General features: G+C 48.1%; 2 protein-coding genes across 3 annotated transcripts in view; one reads left to right on the top strand and one right to left on the bottom strand.

Annotated features, from left to right (window-relative positions):
- The window catches only part of LOC118290409 (protein eva-1 homolog A), a 221191-nt gene that overhangs the window by 115275 nt on the left and 84809 nt on the right, over positions 1–21107 (bottom strand). The gene's annotated exons all lie outside the window — the stretch shown is intronic.
- mycn (MYCN proto-oncogene, bHLH transcription factor) overlaps positions 16660–21107 on the top strand; it is a 5731-nt gene continuing 1283 nt past the window's right edge. The window contains exons 1-3 of the mRNA XM_035618077.2: positions 16660–16812; positions 17228–17882; positions 20231–21107. The exon at positions 20231–21107 is cut by the window's right edge and continues 1283 nt beyond it. Coding sequence (XP_035473970.2) covers positions 17249–17882; positions 20231–21021 — 1425 coding nt within the window. The 5' untranslated portion in view covers positions 16660–16812; positions 17228–17248 and the 3' untranslated portion in view covers positions 21022–21107. The remainder of the gene's footprint in view (positions 16813–17227; positions 17883–20230) is intronic.

Genomic DNA, 21107 nt, shown 5'->3' with positions numbered 1-21107 from the left:
AAATGCTTTTTCAGCTTCTCAAATCTGCGTTTGGTCTTAATGTTATATATGTTGTTTAAAATGTAAGATATTTGGGTTTTGAAAAGTTGATCAGACAACGCAAAGAATCTGAAGACGTCAATTTGGGATCTAGAAAGGCCCAATTTATCAAAAAAGTTGATTCATTTATTTATTTTTCTTACACTCTTAGAATGTATATTTGGTTTTGTGTAACTGCAACAGATAAGAAAAAAAAACTTTATTTCACAATTACATATGTCCTAGCTCCCTAAAATAATCACATTAACTCCCCTATAATTTGTTACCAAACTATTTATGTAGTAAGAACGTCACATTATATTTGGTGTGACATGTCCATGTGTTTGTTACGCACACGCAAACACACTCCTCCAGTCGTGAATCCGGTGGATTTAATTCCCTCTTCCGCCACACTCACAAGTCTTTATTTGTTTCATAATTGCCATCGGGCAGTCTTCCGGAGGCTTCAGATAGATAAACCCCCTTGTCTGTGGACCCTCACATGGTCACATGAGCCTCACGAGTGTGCGCATCTCATCCCACAATACAAGGCGCACACAGGCAACAGTGTGATATCCATCACCAGTGGAATTCATATCTCCCAGCTTCAAGTACGCATTAAGTGCAAATGTTCACTATTGGAATCATGTGCCGACAGATAAGTGCCCAAGCCGAATGGCAGAGTGGGACATGAGCAGACCAGACCAGGCCCTCTTCACTTCCAGCAGGGGTCAACTTAAGTGAAGGGAAAAACATCTCAGGAAAGGGTCATCAACACTGGAACAGATGCGCCTCTGTTCCCCCCTCTCGTCACTCCCCCTCTAGGTCTCTCTTCCACGTACACATGCAGACAAACTGCTCTGTCAATCCGTGATGGATGTCCACTTCACAAATGTGAAGGATATGAAGTCTGGGGATTCCCGTTTCCAAGAGGCCTTCGGGTGGCTTCGGCGGGAGAGAGGACATCTGTTACGTAAACAAGGCAGCCTGCACTTCCTGCTCGGTCAGAGAGAGAGAGAGCGAGAGAGAGAGAGAGAGAGAGAGAGAGAGAGAGAGAGAGCGCGAGGCTTTATCTCGTTTCTGAGACAAAACACGGATCATGGAGGAGTACACGGGAAGAGCAGGGGCAGGAGCAGCGGGGGTGGCAGAGGAAGAGCCCTTTCCCTCTCAGCTGCGCCTCCACTTCCTGCGTGGGGAGGAAGTCCCTTGTTGGAACGCACAGTGATCTCATCCTCGGTTGCGAGGAGCTTCCGTCCTGACCAGCAGCGGCGCTTTGAGCCAGAGGCTATAGGAGGCAAATGGCGGAGTAAGGCGCTCGCTCGCACACACACACACGCACGCACGCACGCACACACACACAGACACACACAGACACACACACACGCCCGTCCTGATTATTGCAGTGGAAAACATACACACACCCACACAGCCGGTCCGACAGGAAACAGTGCTGCATGGAACAAACAAGCACTTCCTGTGTGTACTGGGGCCCGTTCACAGAGAGGGCCCAATCAAAATCCAATGTCCTGTCCACTGCATCATTATCACCATCTTTCAGGGGTTATTACTGCTCATTTGCTAATAGCCACAAGGCCTTATTCATGCTTACAGGCCCCCGCCACAACCCCAAACACCCACAACAAGCCCCTCACTGATGACCCCAAGTTTAGACATGTTTCTTTACGCGGAAGTCCGGTTTCCTTTAAAAGTTAGCCACTAATTGAAATACATTAGGCCTAAATTGCCTCTCCCCCCCCTCCCCCCTCCACTCATCATGTTGACAGACGACCCAATATTTAAGTTTTCCTGTGTAATTTGTTGTAGAAATACCAAGGCGGCGAGGCAATGTGGCTCAAGGGGCTGTTGGCCTGTTGGTTTACAGTACCATTACACTGAGAGACGGCAGGAACAGACCGGCCATTATGTTCCCAGTTCATAGTGCGGTCAACACCGGACTCCATGGGATGTGAGACTGGTCACATACTGGGGCCGGCCATCTGCAGGTTTTTCTGTGATTAACTGCAGTAGTTTGAACGCTTAAGACGTAAACTTTTGCCCCAAGAGGGAATGGATACGTGATGGAGTTAAGACGAACCAAAAGGTAACTTGAAAAGTTGGATGTGAGCGACCAGTCAACAGTTAGTCGTCATTTAAAAGGGGCAGTGAGCGATTAGTCCAATACACTTTTTTGTTAAATTCAGCGAACATTTCCTCACAGTCTGCAACCTGTCCGTTCTGTGCGTCGTCGCACAAAAATAAATCTGGCTGTATCGGTGAAGCCCTGGCTCTGTAAACTGAACAACACTGAGACTCAGTGCATCGATCTCTCATACCCGAGGCTTCGGGTTCAAAACCCAGACAGTGCAGTAAACAACAACAACAAAAAGAGAGAAACAATCTTTCTCCAAATAGCGCTTACTGCCCCTTTAACTGCTCACTGTGGCGGATCCTTCTCCTTCACATCCTCGTTCGGATGAATGGTTGAAGTTAGCATTATTCACCACATTTCCTGCGTCTGATTTACAATAAATAGCCACCCTCTGTTTGGCTCGAGTGGAATTCTCTTATTGTGAAGCAGCAGTAGAAGCAGCAGCGGTGACTAACGTCAGCGAGATCAAATTGTGCATGGATGCATCATATCCTGTGGATATTTGGAAGATTATATTGAGATCATTATTGTAAGAACTCTGAACGGAGGAAATCTGGAAGAGGGGGGGGGGGTTGGAATGAAATGGGAATATCAGCTAATGTCTTCTAACAGTAGCGTGGACAGCACAGTGTCCATTAAGCAAATCCCAACACAAAGTCACTCACAGCCACACTCTTTCCAAATCACTGAGTCACTTTTCAAACAAACGATACCTGTGATAACGCTTCACTGTTTGCTTCCCGCCCCCTTTTTTTCTTTCTTTTTCCTTTCTGTCTCTTTCTTTTCTCTTTGTGTGTGTGTGTGTGTGTGTGTGTGTGTGTGTGTTTGGACCAGGAAGCCGCCTTCTTATCTGAACACACAACCCCGGTGGACGGCAGGGCAGCCTGTGGAAGCTCAACTCTGGGTAAACTTTGCCTTAACTTTGATGCCGGCCGTGTGAGTGCTTGTCCCCGGGGCCGCCCGGAGCACTCAGCGCTGGTGGCTCTCCAAAGAGGAGGTCAATGGGACAGGTAAACAGGAAGTGCCAGCGCTGTGATTGACAGCGTGTTTAGACACAAAGAGATGGATAGATGGAGAACGCTGACTCACTGGCGAATCACCGCTCGCCGGACGGATTTAGGACATACAGATGCTGCGGGGCATTCTGTCGCTTTACGATATGTGAATTTCATATTGATGCTCATTTTCTCATATCGATCTTCTGCATTTTTTTGCTTTTCATTACGTGGGGTGTCGCTGTCTTTTTCTAATCCGGTGAATGAGCAGCTTGCAAAACGCAGCTTTTTATGGACAAACCAGCAACTGCAGGAAATCCGATGTGCGTATCCACCACGAGCGCCACAGGCTTCCATGAAGTGGCATTTATATTTGCCTCCTCAGTCGGAAGAGCCTGGTGCATATCAGTGTTTCATCTGGCTGAGTCAATTACTGCCGCTCAAAGAGGGCTGTGACATATAGTAGAAGGCTAAATGTTGTTTTTTCTCACTGTCCTGGAGTCTTTGTTTCCCAAAGGGGAGCTATATGTTTGTGACCCAGCAGAGGAAGAGGTTCCTCTCTTTCCCACAATTCAAACGTCGTAAATAAGGTCACAATTTTGAACTTGTGGGCTAAAACTGATCTCTCCATCTCCTTAGCCAGACTCCGCTCTTCCTTTCCTAAATCAATCAACTTTCACTCAGTGAGTTTCTGTTTTAGTGTCCTACGCTCCCGCCGCGCCATTGTTCCCATAGCAGCGATGCCGAGGGTGCTCGCGGGCCAGCAGCAGCCTGGGTGGCAGGCCGAGGTCCGGGGCTGCAGCTTTTTGCTCACGCTAATCATGTTGATTGTTGCGATTACAGACCATTTCCCCCCCTGGTGTCATGCTGCAACTTACTGACCTGGATCTGACAGGAAGTACCAGTTGCCATAGGCGATCTGTCTTCCTGTTCTCCTCCGTCCAAGTCCTCGCCACCCACCCCTTTAACCCCCCCCACCCCTCCTTTCATTCTTCCACTCAAGCAGAGTCGTTCCCCGAGGTAACTTAGGAACTGTTTCCTCATCCCGTTGCCAAGCAAGTCATCACCAAGAGGTTTACTAGAAACTCACACACACAAACACACACACACACACACACACACACACACACTAATTGTGTGTCTACATTTCCCTTTCCAGCCGGCTTCCTCTTTTTCATTAAAAGTCTGGCAGTGGGATAAAGTTTTCCCGCTACTGTGTGGCCAGCAGGCGTGCAGATGTTTTTGCCTCACTCCTTGCCCATGTGTTTATCAGATCAGCGTGCTGGTTTCAAAATCTCCATCACAATTGCTGAGCAGATAACAAAGCCTTTGATTTGGGCCTGATTTCCCCTCATGCCCCATGCCAAATTTAGCACAGCGATCACCGGGTGTGATTGTGAGTCTCTGCGGCCTTATGTAAATCATATGGGACCCCATCCACATACACACACACACACACACACACACACACACACAGACATACATACACACTCACACACTAGGGTCCTGCTCAGAGGACGTGAGCTTGCATGGTCGGGGCAAATGGGGATACAATTCTTAAAGACGTAAGGATTTATTACTTCTTACCTTACCTCAACTCACAGTCAGAGGTTGTCTGGGATACTTCTTATCACTGCTCTTTTCCAAGTAAGCACTATCATTGACCTTTTTTTTCTTCGAGGAAACACTTTCTATAGCTGGACTCCCCTGTGTGGCACATTATAGTCCATTTGACCTCATGTGTTTGCGTCTGAGCCACAGAATATTATAGTGTTACCGAGGCGCGGCCCTATCGGGCCTGTTTGTTGGAGCCACTCAGATAACAAACTCACTCCTACCACCCTAATGAGGTAAACCTCACGGTGCCTTCTGACAGACAAAACAGCAAACAAAGGAGGCGGAATGAGTCTCGCTGAGCTGTATTTACCCAGGGAGAGTTTGCTGAACGTGCACCTTCTTATTCTGCAACGCCCTGCTTCGCGCCCCTCGAACAATCCCACCTGAGGGGCTGCGCTGTATAATAACAGTCTGCAAAGGTGTCTTGTCTTGAGACACTCCTACAGCAAAGGAAAAGGACACAGATGAGTGTCTATTTAGTTTGTGGTTTTTCCCCCCGTGCGATTGCCACACAAGGACGCAGATATTGGGCAATTCTTCAGAAACCCTTCATTACGCTCAATGGCAACAGTTTACGTGTAATTGCCAAGGTTTTTTAAATGCACAGATATCTGTGTGAATAGCTGCTCTCAGACAAGCGCTGCCGTCCGCACGTTTTCCTGATCTTCTCCAGAGGAGCTGTACACATGTGAGAACGCAAATGTCCGCAAATGTTGCTCCGGACATTTTCCCGGAACTTCTCCCGCCAGCCCACCGGGGAAAATTCCCGTGAAATGTCAGAGTGGGCCCAGAGATCCGCTTCTTGGATGGATGATATCGAGGAGAATGTGATGAAATGATTAGCATCAGCGAAAACCTTTTGTCACATCTGTGATCTTGACCTGAAAGTAACCGCTGCTGTTCAGCTGATTCATTCGGGGTCCCAGGTATACCACAAATGGATGTAGTTTGCCACTGCTCATTTCCTGTCGAAAGGGAGACAAATTATAAACGCTTTCCCTTGTGAGCATGGGGGGGGGGGGGGGGGGGGGGGGGGGATCGAAGCTTGTTAATCAAATACCAAATGCTCGTACTACAAGCGGGGCGGTGGGAGGCACGGTGGCAGCAGTCACTCAGGAAAGAAACCCCCCGGAGGAAACGTTGGCGTGACCTCACACCACAGGAATGTAAGATGCGGCTTAATTGATTAGAGGACCACATGACGGAGGTCTCGAGAGAAGAGGGGGGGATTGCCATGCAACTTTTCTTTCTATGGGAGAGGGGGGGTGGGGGGGGGTTGCCCTTGCACAGGGCACAAAGGTCATTGGCCTGTAGGCTACTGGTGCCTGTCAGGAATTCATCCTCAAAGACCTTCTATTCTAATAGATTCACATCAATTGACAGCTAAGCATGATCAATGATGACACGACAGGGCGATCTGCTCGGCCGAGGGTGGCTGTCGGAACACTGCGTCCCTGTGGACAGAGTATTGTCCCTGTTCGCTCTTTTTTTAATTTTTATTACCATAAATCTATTACACTTCTCCCCCTCTCGGCCTGTTTTTGTCCCTCTTTTTCTCTCCAGCATTTGTGCCTCGCCGTGCGCGTCGTCCACGCGTCTTGCGACGGGATGGGCGATCGCAGCTTTCGCACTCACAGGATGGGTGACGTGTCCGCGATCGCCACAGGCTCTGATTCACGCGCACGCAGAGACGAACAGATGGAGCGACATGGTCTGTCTGGCAGATTACCTTGTCGGTGGTCAGCCTGAACCTGATGCCCACTGCTGTTCTCTCTTCGACACCACCAACCGTCCTTTGTGGCGAAAAATCAAAGTCACCACGCACACACACACACACACACACACACACACACGCACACACACACGCACACACAGATGTGATGTTCTTCATGTATCTTCTGCTCATGTATCTTGCATGAGTTATTTATAGCCCCCAGCTTTCGGCTTGACCTCCGAAAACATCAAAAACGCAACTTCAAAACAAAAGCAGCTAAATATAAAGTGCTTTGCATAAGTTGTCACAGAAGAAGGGATTCAAACTAAGAATTTGACACTATTGGGGCGTCACTTCTTTTTTTTTTCCTCGAGCGATACTTTTTCGCTGTGGTACTTGACGTGGCAGGCTGTCCGATTTCTTTGTGCCTCCTTGAGAGAAAGCTCAAGGGACAACGATGTGAGGGACGGAGGGTGGGAGGGAAGACGTGAACAAGGATAAAGAGAAGGAGGCTGCAACATGCTTGTCAATACTCCAATCAAAGCCGATTCCCCAGAGACGGTCAGAGGGACGAGGGAGCATCACTATGACAACCCCCGGACCCCCAAAATCAGGACTTCAAAGGTGGAGAGGCGTCCCATTGACTGAGTGGGAGACCACCTCCTGTAGTCATTTGCATCTCATTAACAACAAGGAGTTCATGACGCGCGCACACACACACACACACACACACACACACACACACACACATTCCATAATGTCAACTTGCATTGCTATCTGCAGATGAACCAAACTAGACCTTCACGACCTAGTTTACATCATTATCACATTAAACACAACTCATTAATTCAGGTAATAGTGCAATCACCCTTTTTTCTTTGTCCAATTTACACGTTTCATGACTTAATCGTGTCGGCCTGTTCGCCTTCCTCAAGCTGCATAAAGAGCACGTGACGTTTCACAACGTTCAGTGTGAACAGCATATGTACCAAAACAGGTTTGGCTATTCATTATCAAACCAACAAATGAGACTCCTTTAACGCACTTCTTGTTCCATCTGATGTAGATTATATGTCACCATAAATTCATCCAAGGCGAGTCAATGCAAATATCGCGTCACCGGTCCCATTTACGACGGCTCTGTTGCATTTGTGTGTCCCGTGACAGTGTGACAGTGAGGCAGCGTGCACAACACCAGGTCCCTGAAAGTGAATCAGCAGAGTGGAATTCAGCCTTCAAGAATTGATGATGACATGTCGAAATATTTATTACACAATGTACCATTATACAACACTACAATGATATGTAACGACTGTGCACACGGCGTAAGAAGTGACTTAAGTAATCTGTTTTCATAATCACTCATTTTAAAGTTCAGTTATATATAATTTTCATATAACTTTCTATAATTGTTGACATGACCCATTTTCTGCTGCATTACACTCTACATACGCTACATTTCAAAGGAAAATATTGTACCTTTATCTCCATTTGGTTAAGTGTAGATTGAGATTAATAGTACAATGTATTAATTAATTATAAATTATGAATGTATTAATATGAGTTAGGATAAGACTATATTTATCCTTTAGGGTTATACAATTAAGAGGCACAGAAGCTAGGAGTTGAACTTAGTCATAAAGCAAGGAAATCATTTCAATATGAAAATATGATAAAAGGTACTTTCCCTTTTAAAAAGGACTTTCACTTAAGTACAATTTTAGATGAAAAAAAAAAAACTCTTTGGTCTTTTATTCAAATAAAAGATCTAAAGTACTTCTTCCACCACTGATCATTACAACTGTAAAGCCATACCTTGTTACATAAAACTACAAAAGCATAAACATAAACATTTACACACATGTAGACACACTCACACACACACACACACCACACAAAGAAATTTAGGTCATGTATGCAGCGTCAACAGACGTGACACATCGTGCGCGATGAAATTATGAGCGGAACCCGGAGCTCTGAATACCGCGGGAGGGTCCAGCAGCAGGAAAGAATCACTCATCACAGACACAAATGGATCATTTGCCCACTGATGGCTAAATGCTGTTAGGGCGGCCATTTTTTCTGGACCGCTGACTTCCTGTTTAGGCCAGGCTTCAGCAAATCACCATGTGATATGATTAAAACGGTGCCAACAACACCGCTTCCTGTCAACACAAACATTCACCCCAAATTTATGGCCTTGGTTTCCTCCTTCTCGCCTCGCGGGGCCACGTGATCATTGTTGCGGGAGTGAACTTCTTCTTCTCCTCTCTCCTCGGCTCTCGTAAGTCACACTAATCTGACTGGAGCGGACTGACAGGACGGAGCATGTTGGCAGGAAGCGGAACGTTCCTTTTTTCCTTTCTCCTCCAAACTGCACGTTGATGATGTCAGGGGTGATATATCGACCAAGAGGCTGGGAACCCAACCCTAAAGGTGGAATGTCTTTAAAAACACACACAAATGCACACACGTTAACACACACACACACACACTCACACACACACACACACACACACACACACACACACACACACACACACACACACACACACACACACACACACTGAAGGCCTCTCCTGCCGGAGGTGCTGAAATGCTTGTAAGTCTTGAAATGCCAGTTGAGACGCTGAGCTCCCCTTTCACACACACACACACACACACACACCGTGCAGCCAGAGACAAGAGAGCTGACGAATGGATGCGTTGAAACATATTAACCATCTCCCTTTGTGAGCAGACAAACATTTAGTCTGGCTAATGACCCCTGAGGATCAAAACAAATGCAGGGAGATAAAGACGGGTAGAGGAAAGAGGAGGAGGAGGGGGGGGCCGACGCTAAAAAGAGCTCATTGACCTCTAGGAGGGTTTTGCAGGGTTCACTAGGGCCAAGGGCTTGTTTGGCTCTGTGGTTTATGTGCATACGAACATATGTAGATAAAAGTCGGAGGAAGTGGAAGAATTAAGTATCTGCTCCTGCACGTGAGGCGGTGTGAAGGAACATACTTGTGTGTGTGTGTGTGTGTGTGTGTGTACTCGTGAGTCAGCGTGTGTGTGTGTGTGTGGGGTGAAGACGAATCCAAACAAAGACTTTGGGTATCACGGTCTCCATCAGTGTTCATCACAATAAACAAGTCGCACTATCTCACTCCTTTTCTTCCCCTCGCACCCGCATCGTGCCGCTCCGTGTTATGATTACACAAGAAAGCATTATGCGTTATCTGCCTCTATCAAAACTAAGCGGCAGCTGCACTAACCAGTTAGGGGAGGTCATGTGCAGCACAGGCATGAGACAAGACGCGTCACTTACCACTTTTAGCGCAACTCTCTTTCGGCGTTGCCTTTCAACGCGGACTCCGTCTCACATATTCGGCCCGCGTTGAAATAACCGGATGCACTCGGTTTCTACCAAAAAAAAAAATTGTGTGTTTATTTGTATAAGAGGGGAAAGTTTTGAGCTGTTTTCAGACATGAACTCCAGAATTGCCCGGGACTGAAAGCAGCTTGTGAGTGACCCCTGTCACCATGTCATTTTACAAAATTTAGATTTAATCAGTACATTAATGAAAACAAATCTCACCTTGACCACTTGACTTGTTGAGCGCCACGTTAAACATTGTCCATCTTAACATGGAAGGTGACGAGGGAATTTGATAAAAATGCGTATTAAACTTAATGTCAGAGTAAATAGGATCAAAAAATATAGCTCTTTGTGGGCTGCCGCATGAATTCCTGTGAAAATATTAGTTTGATTGACTTCTGAAGGCCAGGGATTAACAGCTGCACCGTCAGAAAAACACAAACTTCATGGAGATCAAACGAATTGAAGGGGGCAACCTAATTAGATTGTCAGGGGCACCATAGATGGACGGATGCTTCGAGTCTTTGCTTATTGGAACAGAGCTTATTTTAACAGGCGCTGGCTCTGCTGCCTGTGTGACTGACCCCCACCATCAGCATCAGTCAAATAAGGCTTCCTTCCCCTAATTCACGGCCCCGCAAACTCACCAAAGAGCAACAATAGGCCTGTAAAGCTGTCAAGGCCAAAAACGAAATTTACGTGTGACACTTTAAACGGTCGGAGTGAACGTTTCTCCCAGGGCGAGACAGCAGAGGTTGTTTTTTTTTTTTAAGAAATGGGTTGGGAGGGAAGGCCGGGGATGGGGATATAGTTCATCGTGATCCAAGTGTGCAGCTGACTCTGGACCAGCTGCTGGAGGAGCTGTTCTGTTTTCACTGTGGAAACGGGCCGATCACATCGGACCAACCGGACTCGTCGGGCCGCTGTTAATCCATCATGTTTCCCCCAGCTGATTGTCAGGCCTCCTAACGGCGTTCACCTTCAGGGCCAAGCTCATCGATTCACGGTCAGGACTTGATCCATAACCGGTAATGTGATCAATGCAGCAACAGCGACGCGCAATTACCTCCCATTTTTACGCTCTGATGGGAACTGGTGAAGGCTGCGACTGATCAATCCTATGAATAAATAAACACAAGTCATTAATATGGGACTCTGCAGAGAAGTCCTCGGGAACGAAAAATGTGTACAGAAAAACAGGGCGCGTCTGTTCATCGTGAGAATATTCCCAGTGTCATCCCACGAAATGATCAGTCTCTTATCTGTACTCTCCATTCCGGAAAAGGGCGAGAAAGCCTAGGTGTGCGTATCGCCCTCCATCTCTGAGTTCAGCTCCCACACACAGTGGATGCCCGGTTCCGCCCTGCACACGATCTCCTAATGCATTCTTCACCTGCTCCACTGCTAGGTAACTGCATTTCTTCCAGTTAATGTAGCCTATCTGGTACTTCCTTAACGGCAGCTCTCGGTGACATAAGAAAGAAGCAAACCCGCATTCTGGCTCAACCCGAGATATACGTTACATGATGCTGCGAGGACACAGTGGCTTTGCCGACTGTACTCAACATTCGGACGGAGGGAATGCGTCCTGAAAAGCGGGACCTGCATCACTGTGATGTATTCTGTCACTTTCTATACATAAAGGCATGATTTCCCAGGAGGAGTGTGCGTTAATATCCACCTTTAGCCGTCTCTAAAAAACACAATTTGCTACTGTGACAAAGGAACGATCAACCTGGGTGGAAGGGATCGCACCGGGAATCCTGGCGGTAAATATTCAGACGCATTACTCAAGTGGAAAAAGTGATGTTTATACGCTCCATGAATCAACTGAAGTGCCGGTTTAATTGTACAGGTAGACCTGCAGGCGTACTTAAGAGACCGTTTTGAGGGCAAGATCTAACAAGACAAAGCCCACTTCCTTCACTTAGGCACACTTCTGGCACTCTCAAAATCCAATATTTTCGTAAAAGGCCCAAATACTTCTTCTGACAAGTTTATCCTTCCCAAAATAGACTTGATGGGAATATTTCCCCCACAAACATAGACATGGGAAAAGGGAAAGTTTCTTCTTTTTTTTTTTTTTTTTTCAAAGCACATTTGTCACATTGATTTGTATTGAAAATAACTTCCATGATCGTTGAAAAATGTTTCGGCTGTTCACGGGGGAATTGCTACTGAGATCTCACACACGTTCCTCGGGGCTTTGTTGCGACTCGCTCCCGCTCTCCTCTTAAGCTCTTGCAAAAGCTCTTGGCGAAGTCGCCATTGGCAACAGAATTAAAAACACAGAGCTTCTTCTGACATGAATCATCAGCTGAGGCTCATGCATAGTCAAATTTTCACACAAAGCGAGGGAAACAAAAAAACGCATATAACATCTTCAGAAGAAGAAGAAGAATGGGTGAACTTTCAACATCCGTGAATCCTTCCTGGTGTCGTAAAAAGTTATATTTGAGATTTGTTGGCAGGATCAAAACACAAAGTTGACGACACGAAAGCCAAAATACACCCTGTGTTACGTAACTGACGAGAAACCCTGAGAAAGTACTCAGGTGCCCAAAAAGATATGATTAAGTGTGACTGAGGCTTGTGTTTGATTGAGCGGCTTCAGGGACAACGTTAAACGCCTGGTTTAGTCTGGGGTGAAGGGGGGGTGAGGAAGGGGGACGCCGGCTCCGGCGTGTGTTGGGGTGGAAGGTTTCGCTGGAGTTGAAATGCAATTATGTGGATCATGAACAAACATGGCCTCTTGTTGCAGCTGGTTTGTTTGAGGAGAAGATGCCACTGTGGAATCCGACCCGACGTGGTTAAAGAGGAGGACACTTGAAACTAAGCGCTGGTGAACAAAGCTCACGTCGTAAGCTGCTGAATTCATATTTTAAGATTTTCTAGCTCTCTGACGTCGTGAACCTGTTTTACGTTGCTTGTTCTAAAAAGATCTGGATTATTCAGACACTTGATGTTGAAATATTCAATTATGAAAGGGCCATTACCCAATCATTTGAGACCATGTTACATAAAAAGGTTTCTGCATGAAAACAAGATTCTATAGTAGCATATTGTGAGGGCATCTAGAAAAAATTTGCATTGGAATAGAAGTTATGCTCATGTTTGATAAATTAAATCTGACTAACTAAAAGGAATATGTTATTTCTGCTCCTGTATTTATTGTAGTTGCTTATTAAATGGATAAGTGCTTATTAAATGGATAAAAATCAAAACAGCAGATGACTTTAACTACATACTCCAAATGCAATTTTGTCTGGGAGGAACTCGGAAACAAATTTGTGAAAATAAGTGTGCATTTTTTCCACTTACTTACATGTGAAATTACACGACAGTGTTTGCTTATTTTGTCTGCTATGAGAATGGTCATTCTATGAGATTTCAGACGACAATTTGCACGAATTTGCGCAAATGGTACCAAAGTAAAATCAACACCCCAAAATACACCATATATACAAAACACAAAAAACACATAAGGCACAGTCCGAGCATGTTTGTAATCGACTACGACAAATTCAAAAATGACCAATTCAACAGCATGTATGACCCTTTCTCCCTCAGCATCTGGAATATAGAGCGACACTTCTCCTCTTCCTCCACGTGAGAGTAACACAACCATGTAACCACGTAAACACAAGTTCCACATGTAAAGCACTGCACAGCACAGCTCCAGACAACTGCAATACACATAAATATGCGTTCAAAGTGTGCGAGGGGTCGAGAGAGCTCCATTAGCGAGTCCAGAGAAGACTCCGGCAACATATTTTCAGACCAGATTATGTCAGTGCGAAGCAAACAAGATGTAATCTCACTGATATCATGGGTGAGCTGAGGCGACGTGGTGACTGCATGTACTTGCTGTGTTTATTCGGGTCATCTGCATCCTGCTACACTGAAAAACAACACCACGACAGCAGTGAGAACCCGTACACACGCCGACAGCCACCACACACACGCACACTCCGATGTAAACACACACTTCAAACGCCGATGCGACACGATGCATGCTCTTCCGACCTGAACGCCGTGCGTCCTGAAGTCACTGCAGCAGATTTTGACCAACTCAAATGCCTGTCTTTGCACAATCCACCGGGGTGACTTAAGAATCTTTTATCAAAACTGGCCTAATTGCTTAACCATCCATGTCCCGGTCCAGTGGCGGATGGTGGGAGGGAGACATGGGCGTGCCATCCCTGTCATAAAAACAACAAGGGCAAAGACGCCAGTGTTGTTCTTCCTTTTTTTCTTTTCTTCGTGTGCGTCTCTGTCTGTACTGTTATGGACTCCACTCATCCACAGGTAGTCACACGAGTGTGATCAGCTACATGTTTAGGCCACGCTCATAACCGTATGAATCAAAAAAAAGCTGCCGACAATTAGGCAGCGTGAGTATTTCCATTTAATTCTAGTGCGCGTTTAATTTGAGGCGTATGGGAAGATGGAAGAGTTCGACTCCACGTGAATACAAATCAGCAGTAAGAAGACATAACGATCACACCAACATCTGGGCGATTTCGGCGAGCGAACGTGTGCAGATTGTGTGAACTGCATTCATCCCCCCCCCCCCCCCCCCCCCCTCTAAGCCAAGACGCTGCACGACAGCACACAGCCAATATTCCCCCAATCCATCTGCTTAGAGTACAAGCAGCAGTACGCCGGAGCTTCCTGTCCTCACCCGGTCAGCACCGGGCAGAAAAAGAAAAAAGAAAAAAACCCCTCAAAAACACATTTCCCTTCTGTTCTCACTCCCACTCTCTGTTCTGTTTCACAGCAGAGGAAGCTGCCGATGCTGCTGCTGTGGGGTCAGAGCCGAACAGTAGTTTGGGAAAAAAAAATAGTGGACGGAGCAGAGCCAGTGGGGAGTCTTTGATTCCCAAACCATCTCCCCAGTTCCTGGGAGCTGGCTCCAAAGTCCCAGGAAACTCCCTGCTACTCCTCCTCTGTGGACAAAACAGCTGCGGAGCCTCACGTGTCGCTGGATACGGTTGTTTGAACTCGAACCCAAAATAAGGAAGAGGGAAAAAACGCAACAAACAAAACGACAACGACATTTCTACACGCAGAGACATCAACAACAACAAAAAAAGTGTCCGTGTGTTATTGTTACTACATTTATGAATCTCAGATCTCATTCAATTTCACGTTGGGTTTTTTCGGTAATGGAATTCAAAAGGGGGAATCTGATCAATTAAGCCAGAGAACATGTCATTTGTCAACATGACGTGTTTATTTATAACATGCACTTTAAACCAATATGGGCTGTTTCTGGTCACAGTCTGACTGAAAACCACTGGACGCTGTCACTTCTCCCCGGCTCACAGCTGGCGTTCAAGTGGACTCCATTTTGTGAACGTTTCCCCCCCTGAATTGGTCACTATCAGGGAGTGTGTGTGTGTGTGTGTGTGTGTGTGTGTGTACGACTGTGCCTGTGTGCATAATTACAGATGCGCCATTCCTCCTAAACTGTCATTAGAAAAAGGGAATGGGAATGACTCCAGGCTACAACCACCGCTTGCGGTTACGTAACACGCTCCTCTCGGATCCCGTCTCACTCCGGAGAAACTGCTCGCTTCCTATTGTCTGACGCAAAAAAAATAAAAAATAAAAATAAAATAAGCTGCTCCTTATTTCTAAAGAAAACTTTTGTTATTTTTGGTATTCCGCGCGTTTTTCTTTTTGCTTTTTTGGGAAAAAAAAATCAAATGGATCGACTTGTGTGTCTCTGTGTCTTTGTCCGTCCGGGTCGCTGCGCTCGGCGAGTGTGTGGTGCTGCTGTTCCGCGTGCGTCCGTGTGAGGGCGCACGCGAGCCTGTCGCCATCCATGGGATGCTGTTGGCCCGCAGACAAAGAAAAAAGAGAAATGATATTCAGAGCTGTACAGGAGGAGAGAGCAGGCGAAGGGCAGCGGGGTGTCACGTGCCAGGAGAATGTTTTCAATGCACCACACTCGTGTTTACGCATAGTTGGATGCTTGTGTAAGCATTCATCTCGTACACCCAATACATATTGTATTGTGATTATTATTATTGGATCACCGAATCATTTTTTTTTTTATACTTTACAACACGTTTGACGGGTACACACGTAGTGCCAAACAAAAATTATGAATAAATACATATTTCAGAGACTTCCACCTGGCAACACAAATTGGTTGTATTGATATGTTGTAATAAATAATAAATATGTCCTGCTCATGTTTATGTTTGTGTAAGTGTAAGGGGGTTGGGGGGTTGACTTCGCTCGGACGGTTCGAGGGGGGGGGGGGGGCAGCATCCAGCCTGCTGCAGTGCCCTTGAGCAATCCGAGCAAGACGTCAAATCACTAGCAGCCCCGGGGCTTCGCTTTGACTGTTCCGCTGCTGATCCCGGGTCTGACATCCCAACGGATAGATGGGGGGAGAGAGAGAGAGGGAAAAAGACAGTTTGCCCGAGGCTATCAATAATACATATTATTTCTTTCTTTTTTTCCCACTTTGTGTTCCTCTCTGTCCTCTCTTTTGTTTCTTATTAGTCTCCTCTCTTCCCTCCCAATCCTTTACGCGCGGTTCTGCCACCTTTTCCTTTTTTCTTCCTTTCTTGTTTGCTTTCTGCTTTCGTTCTTTCTCGCAGTGTTTTGGCTATTTTTTCCTCGATTCACCTTGAAGGAAAGCTCCCAGCCAGCCTGTCTCCCGCGTCGCATCAAACCTTAAAGCCCGACTGTACCCCCCCCCCCCCCCCCCCCCCTCCTCTTCCTCCTCCCCCTCCTCCCCCTCCCAGCCTGTGAGGGAGGAGGAGTCGACTTTGCTCCCCGCAGAACTGAGTGTATAACACACTGCAGCCAGCCACAATGTGTGTCAGAGGACTGTCTGTGCTCCCAAAGTAGATGACTGCTCCAAATCTGGTGTCTGTATTACTGACTGCGAGATTGGAGAAGAATCGGTGCGCACATTCTCATCCCAAGTCAGAGCGAGGTGAGCATCTTCTCATATTCAGTGCGGTTAAATATGGAAACATGTGGTCAATTCCTCACTTTCTCGCACAAAACACACTCTTTATTAGATTTAATTGTTGTTGTTGGATTAAATAATAATAATAATAATAAAAAAATTGGAATAAACCTTTTCTGGCACGTTTGGTTGCCATCGATCCAGTGCGTCATTTGGCCGGGGTTTGTGCGTCACGGTCACATTTACGCACATTCTCCTGTGAGATTTGTGCGGTTTTGAAAGCCCTCGGAGGAGTGAGTGTGGGATCTGGTGGAGCAGACTGTGTGTCTGTGTGTGGCCTTCGACTCGCGTCACACACAGTCGCTCAGGTGTGGGGAATGGCAAGAGGGACGCTACAGTTTGGCGCCGGAGACTGAAAGTGTCTTTTGTTCCTTTCCAGGTTTTGCGACTGTGGGATAACATGCCGGCGGTCACAAGTAAAAACTCCGATTTGGAGTTTGACTCCTTACAGCCGTGCTTCTACCCGGACGAGGACGACTTCTACTTCTGTGGTCCCGACTCTGCGCCACCGGGGGAGGACATCTGGAAGAAATTCGAGTTGCTGCCCACTCCGCCCCTCTCCCCGAGCCGAGCCGCGCTACCGGGGGAGCCGGCGACCGCCGACCAGGAAGCGGACCCGCTGGGCTTCGGCTTGGGGGACCCCCTGGACTGGGCGTCCGAGCTGCTGCTGCTGCCGGAGGACGATATCTGGGGCGCGTCCGACGACGGGGACCTGTTCGGCTCCGCTTTGGATACTAACCCCAACAGCATCATCATCCAGGACTGTATGTGGAGTGGCTTTTCCGCCCGGGAGAAGCTGGAGCGGGTGGTCACGGAGAAACTCGGCAAGGCTATTTCCACGGCCGCGGCGGGCGGCAGGAGCGCGTGCGTAAAGGCGCCGGAGGTGGTCAGCAGCAGCAGCAGCAGCTCCATGTCGGAGTGCGTGGACCCGGCGGTAGTGTTCCCTTTCCCGGTCCACAAGAAGAACGGCAGCAGGGTCTCATGCGGGGCCGTTAACACACCCACAGCCCACGGGAGCGCGTCCAGTGACTCCGGTAAGAACCCGAAGATGCGCCTTTGTTTATGAAAAGAAAAACTGATGACAACAAAACCTAAAAATAATGATAATATTATTGTTATTGTTTTCTTGTTGTTGTTATTCTTATAGTCCAGTACATTAGTAGTGGCTGGAGCTTGTTCATATGACTGGCCCAGAATCGGATTACCCACACACACACACACACACACACACACACACACACACACACAGTGGAGTAGTGACACAGTGAAGGAGGGTTTATGTAATCAGCAGGCTCTTCATCCGGCAGATGGCAGTAAAATGGGGAATTGTGTGCCTTACTGAACTCAGTTGGCATCTAAGCCAAACAAAAAGGCACCACACACACACACACACACACACGCGCACACACACACTGGCTGCACCCGGACCGGGTTGTAGGAAGGGGGCGAAGATGAAAAGGTGTTCAATAATGTGATGAGCTGGTAAAGTGTCTGGTTCGCCGTGCGATGAAAGCTTTCGTTGCGCATGGATTAATGGACAATTTGCGCACAGCGGGGGAGAAATTGGCACTTTATTTTAGACAGTGTACAAATTACCGCACAGTTCAGGCTCATAGGTAAAATTAGCTCCTGGAAATAGACCTGGAGTTGCACTACAATGGCAGGAAGGGTTGTCACCTCTGACAACAAGCAGAAATGCAGATTGGCACACTCCTTCTGTTTTAATAGAACTAGTGTAGGACGGGGCTATGTGTTTGGATTCGGAAATGAGTGTTGTGTGTGTTTAATCGCCCTAAGACTCCATCTCCCATCTATTACTGCCCATGAGTTCCCTAAACAAACACTCACGAGTCCTTATCGGCGTGTTTTCGCTGCGAAACAGTAGTACAAAGGCCCCCAGCTTGGCACAGAGGGCAGACTCAGCCAGCCTTTGCCAAACACCTCCTCCGCCGCGAAGAAAAGGAGGACGGAGGAGGGCCCTGGCCGCTTCTTTAGAGGGGGTGACAGCTTTGAACAAGCGCTCCATCTCGACAGCTGTCTCCCTGGCGCCGCTCCAGCTCCGAGGCTTAAAAATGGGCGGTGATCCGATCGCCTCGCCGCCCCGCCATCCCGCGCACGGTATGCCGCTCAATGTGCTTTCCGCCGCTCCTCCGAGCCCAAAGAGGCGTCCTCCCGTGTTATCGTCACAGAGACACAGACTTTAAAGGGCACAAATGTATGTTTATTCCAATAGATAGGCGTCTTCCTATCAAAGAGGCTTTGCATGTGAACAAGGGACCTGCACCAGTCAAAAATCAGCTGTACGGAAAAAAGTGGCGTGAAGATACTTGGCTTCTGCCCCTAGAAAGCAGACTTTATTTTCCAGCTTTGGGCTAATGTTTTATCGCCCTGTGCGGAGATTTTGAGCGCTTTCTTCTATTTATACTCTCCCCAATAAACGAGCTGTTTCAAACGCCAAACAGCTCAATCCCAGGCCTCACATGTGGCAAAGCCGGCCACGCCCCCCCCCCCCCCCCCCCCCCCCCCCCCCCCCCCCCCCCCCCCCCACATCCACCCAGCTGTGCCAGGCTTTGTTTTGATCGCAGCACCAGCCTCTGTGTGCGTGTGTGTGTGTGTGTGTGTGTGTGTGTGTGTGTGTGTGTTCAGTTATATGTTGAGGCAGCATCCTGGCGCAGCCGCGTCTGAAGTGGGTTACTGTCAGCTGTAAAATGCCACACTCTTCAGATGCTCCTGAGCTGATAATGAGAGCCATTATCACAAAGGCATTTTAACTGGGCCTCACACACTCTCTCCGCCTCGCGATTGGCCACTTCCCCTCATCTACTAAAGGCGCTCCGCGGATGATAAGTCACAGCTGCTGGGCTCCATTTCAGCACAGGTATTAAGACGGAAGAGCTCAGCCAGTAATAGGAAATTAGAATTTTTTTAAACTTCATCTGAGGTCAAAGTGAAGGCGGAGTCGCTAATGCCTGCGCCGCTATCGCACCGCGTCAGCGTGACTGGAGCCGCGTTGATAGACTGAAAAGAGTCGCACTAAGAGCTGTCTCGTCTCACCGGAGAAGCTTAGGAGAGATTTTGAAGGAGAGAATGAAAGGCAGAAATCCAGCCCGTCTGCTCAGCACTGAAACCAAAACGTGTCAACGCCTGCAGAGTAGAAGCGTTGAGGAGTGACTGACACTAAGCATTAAGGGGTTACTGCTTATGCAAAAAGTGTTGAGCAATGCCCTCACTCCCACACACACACTCTCTCTGTCTTGATCTCACTCTCACATGTACGCTCCCACGTTCATACCTGTCACCTGCTGGTACACATTGATGACATAGCAGGAGTGCTTGTGTGTCAGAGCGATTAAGTCACTCTCGTTCTGCTTTCTTTTCCCAGAAGAGGAAGACGACGACGAAGCAGAAGAAGAAGAAGACGACGACGAGGAGGACGATGAGGAGGACGAGGATGAGGAGGACGAGGATGAGGACGAAGAGGAGGAGGAGATCGATGTGGTCACGGTGGAGAAGCGGCGCTCCACAATCAACAAGGCGTCACCCATGGCGACGGGCACCGTCACCGTCTCTGTGCATCCCAAGAGTCAAGACGCGAGAGGAGCTGTCTCAGGGTCCGCCGCGATGAGCCGGTTCGTCAGCCGAGCTCCTCAGGAGCTGATCCTGAAGAGGAGCTCGGTCCACCAGCAGCAACACAACTACGCAGCCCCCTCGCCGTACGCCTCAGACGACGATCCCGCGCCGCCGCCAAAGAGGCAAAAGACATCCGAGGCCCCGCGACCTCCCACCAGAACAATCTCCTCATCCTCCTCGTCTTCCCCCACGTCCTGCAGCTCGGTCACCTGCGCGTCAGGGCCGCGCAGCAAGCGCAGCAGCAGCGGGGACAGCAGCCCGCGCGGCAGCTCCGACTCGGAGGACAGCGAGCGCCGGCGCAACCACAACATCCTGGAGCGCCAGCGCCGCAACGACCTGCGCTCCAGCTTCCTGACGCTGCGCGACCACGTGCCGGAGCTGGCGCACAACGAGAAGGCGGCGAAGGTGCTGATCCTGAAGAAGGCCACCGAGTACGTGAGCTCGCTGGAGACGGAGGAGATGAGGCTCCAGCAGGAGAGGGACAGACTCCAGGCCCGCAGGCAGCAGCTGATGCGCAGGCTGGAGCATGCAAGGACTCGCTAACAGACAAACCGATACAACACAGAAACACTCACATATACCCTGGATGACCCCCTCTTGTCTCAACTCAGTCTGAAACAATAAGACAC

The sequence above is a fragment of the Scophthalmus maximus genome, chromosome 18 (genome assembly GCF_022379125.1).
Source record: "Scophthalmus maximus strain ysfricsl-2021 chromosome 18, ASM2237912v1, whole genome shotgun sequence".
Lineage (NCBI taxonomy): Eukaryota > Metazoa > Chordata > Actinopteri > Pleuronectiformes > Scophthalmidae > Scophthalmus > Scophthalmus maximus.
Note: the sequence above shows the minus strand (reverse complement) of the source record. Positions and strands in the feature narration are given on the sequence as shown.